The sequence below is a fragment of the Capsicum annuum genome, chromosome 8, assembly GCF_002878395.1.
Source record: "Capsicum annuum cultivar UCD-10X-F1 chromosome 8, UCD10Xv1.1, whole genome shotgun sequence".
Lineage (NCBI taxonomy): Eukaryota > Viridiplantae > Streptophyta > Magnoliopsida > Solanales > Solanaceae > Capsicum > Capsicum annuum.
This window is the reverse complement of record NC_061118.1, coordinates 145,055,564-145,059,033: the sequence shown is the minus strand read 5'-3', so window position 1 is coordinate 145,059,033 and position 3,470 is coordinate 145,055,564. Positions and strand designations below refer to the sequence as shown.

The 3,470-nt window shown below is 36.8% G+C and overlaps 1 protein-coding gene across 1 annotated transcript in view; it reads left to right on the top strand.

The window, feature by feature from the left end:
• The first annotated feature begins 1,265 nt into the window (after positions 1-1,265).
• LOC107839157 ((+)-neomenthol dehydrogenase-like) overlaps positions 1,266-3,470 on the top strand; it is a 14,193-nt gene continuing 11,988 nt past the window's right edge. Inside the window, exon 1 of the mRNA XM_047395532.1 lies at positions 1,266-1,472. Coding sequence (XP_047251488.1) covers positions 1,266-1,472 — 207 coding nt within the window. The remainder of the gene's footprint in view (positions 1,473-3,470) is intronic.

Genomic DNA, 3,470 nt, shown 5'->3' with positions numbered 1-3,470 from the left:
GTTGGAAGGGTTGTTGTTGATATTGTGGCTTGAAAAATGTGTGGTTGTGTTGTGGAGTTTAATGTGAGCTGGAGAAATCCAAAATCATTCAATTTGGAGTTCATTTGGTTTAGTTTCAATCTTGTGAGTGTTCTTGTTGTTCCTCATGTTCATCATTTATTTTGAACAAGAACATTCAATAGGTGTGGTTTGATTTTAAAGAGTGGTGAAAAGAGTGTAGTCTTTTATTAGTCTTGAAACATATCCCAAAGAACATACAAAAGAAGAAAGGGGACAATAGGAATTTCAAAAAGACTAATTACCAAAAGAGAGTAAGGGTACATACCAAGACAAACAAAAGAGGAAAGGAGACAAAGGCTTTCAAAAAGGTGTCTTGCCAAAAAGGTGCAAGGAAAGTCAAAGTCTTTTGAATTTTGATAAAGGCTCTAAGTATTGTTCTTTCCCTCCTTTAGCTGATTTTTCACTCTCCCAAATTAAAAATTTGACCAATCCAAATTGTAAACTAACATGTCACCAAATTACCATGTCACCAAACTGCCACGTCATCTAAGTACCACATCATCAACATTCCAAAAAACCTTGAAGCTCAAATTTCAAATTTTTAAAGTTTCTTTTCTTTGTTTCGTTAGTTTCATTTCTTGATTCTAGTACTAATTAGCAACTAGTAATCACCTACTAGATTGTAAATTAGTTTTTGAATTCGTTTTTGTCGTGTCTTCGTTATTTGTGTGCTTTTCTCATTTTTAATTTGTCGTAACTTTTTATTTCAAGTTCGTAAGTAGAATTTTCTATTTTGTGTCTTCATCAATCAAACAAGAATCTATTCCGGTCGCTAAGTAGAATTGACATCTTATTGACTATCGGAGTATAAGCAACTTTCAATATTTGCCGCTCCAATTGTGAGGATCACAAAAGTGAGTGTCTACTAGTGTTGGTGAGGAGCTTTTACTTCTAATCTTGTTTGTTTTCTTTTGTTTGTTGTTATCTCTTTTTTTTTTGGGTTAGGTACCATAGCTTCCCATAATTTCAAGTCCATGTGTGATAGCATCAATGACGATCTTGAAGATATGCAACGACACATTGAAATTATATGCCAATTGCTACCTAAGCTTTTCTCTCAAAATTCAATTCCTCTTATCCAAACAACTTGCGATGAGAGCTTCCCGAAGGAAGTTGCTGCCCAAGTTCTTGAAGGACCTTCACACCAAGGTAAAGATGAAGATACTAATGAACTTCAAGGTAAAATAGCTAACCCTTACACTTTTATGCATGTGAATGATGATCTTGTGGCTAATAAGGCATTGTGTGTGAGTAGTAGCTTACCTATATGTGAGTATATTGATTCTTTGCTATTTGTAGATGATGAACATATTGTGCAAGCGGATACACTAGTTGATCCTATAGATGACCGAATTGACTCTTCTGGTAAAGTCGATTTGTGTCCACCTAGTGTTGAAGCTATTGTGTTGAATGTAAGTACATCGTCGTGTGAAAATTGTGTTGATCAACTTGTGTGTAAAACTTGCCTACCACTTGAGGTTATATGTGATGTGATTAATGAATCTCAAGTGAGTGAAGAATTTGAAAATGTTGGTCAAGAAAATAGGAGTGAACTCGAGAGCTCTTCTTGGGGTAATCTTGTTCTTGAAACCTCCTTGAAACTTGATATTGATCTTTTAAAAAGTGAAGAACTTTCTTGTTCCAAATCTGCCCGTGGGTTCGATAATGCACACTTTAGGTATAATGTCTTGTTTGAAGATGATATAAACACTACTACGGAGCCTAGTGGTGAAGATGTTGGTATAGCTTGTCTTGGAGGCTATAGCATATATACTAACCCACTATGGTGTGATAACCTTCCTCCTAAAGATGGAATTCTCTTCTTGGAAGATGAGAGTACTCTTAAGGGCAAGGAATGTGTGGTCTTGGAAGCTACTCCTTCTTATACTTTGTGTGACTTTATTTTTTAGAGTACTCATGGTGATGGTTGGGAAACTAGTATTGAGTACACACATGAGGGCACCCTAGTAGAAATCAATTTGAGTGATACCTTTATCTACTCTCTACTTGCTTTGGATTATATGTATTCTATTGTAGAGAGAGTGTCGTTTAGATTGGGTGGAGACCACAGGAAAAGAAAGTATTGTCTAGACCTGTGTCTATGGACACTCTTCCCATTTGACCCTGGTGCCAAATGTAGGAATGGTAATATTGGTGCACTCAACTTGTTGCTTGGTCTACATGACAAGCAAAGCGTAGATCTTGATGAATCCCATAACCAAATCCTTTGTATATTTTTCATTGAGTTTTTAATATTCCCTTCAAAGGATCCTTGGTTATACTCCAAGTATGTGCCACCTTGGCATGAAGATGTTTATTATTGTGCTAATCCTAACCCTCATTCCATGAGGATGTTGTGTTTGTTTTTTCTTTCTCTAGTTTTGCAAGGTACGGATTCGAGGTCGAATACTTTTCAAGAAGGGGGGGATAATACAAGTCAAATGGTCACCTTAGCTTTCGATGATATCCTTTAAAGTCACTACCTGAAGAATCAAGCTTTGGTCGTATGGAGGGCACGGGATCATTCTTGGAGGGGTCATTATGAGCATTCCATTGGACAAACCCGAGGTGGAAAATTGCTTGGACCTTTGAAGACTTGAGGACTCTTGGGTTGGACCACACTTTGTTGGTTCACGATTTTGGCTCCCTTCATTAAGGGCATTTTGGTCACTTAGCCTTAAGGGTATTTTGGACAATTCATAGTATTTTCCAACACACCAAGGACACCCCTTAGTCATTAAGGGTGTCTTGGTCATTTTGCCATGTAATAAGCTAGGCTATATATAGTCTCTTTTAGGTCTTTTCTTATGAGTTTTGAATGATGAATGTATGAAACACTTGAAAATCCTCTCTCTTGAGAGTAGACCACCTTAGTGTAGTTCTTAGTTAGGGATTGGACTAGCCATTGAAGCTTAGGGCTTGGAAAAGCTAACATTGTTATTTCCTTGGAAATGGTGGATCTTGAGGTGAGTTGATTCCCTTGGCGGTCACCGTAAGAGTGTGGTTTTGATTATTACATTCGTTATGGGCTAGTGTTGAAATACACTTGGTTCTTAATCTTGTAATAATCTTGGTCTCACTATCTATCTTTACTTTCTATGCAATTTCTCTTGTATTTTTGTTGAATCCATGTCTCGTTTCATCTTGTGTCACTGTTATCATCTTCGTCTCCTTTCATCTCCTTTCTTTAGTTATAGTGTCGGTTTCTAGCTTTGTTTTCCATATCAGTTTGGTTCTAAACATGCAATCTATTCTGTTCTAAATTAACATGGCAGTATCTGAATTGGTGTCGTCACACCAAGACTTGCAAGTCCTATTTCTGAGCCATAATGCAATAAGCATGATCTTTCATAAAAACATAGTTCAGACCACCCAAACATGTAATTTATAGAAGAGATTTCTTGTTCCAA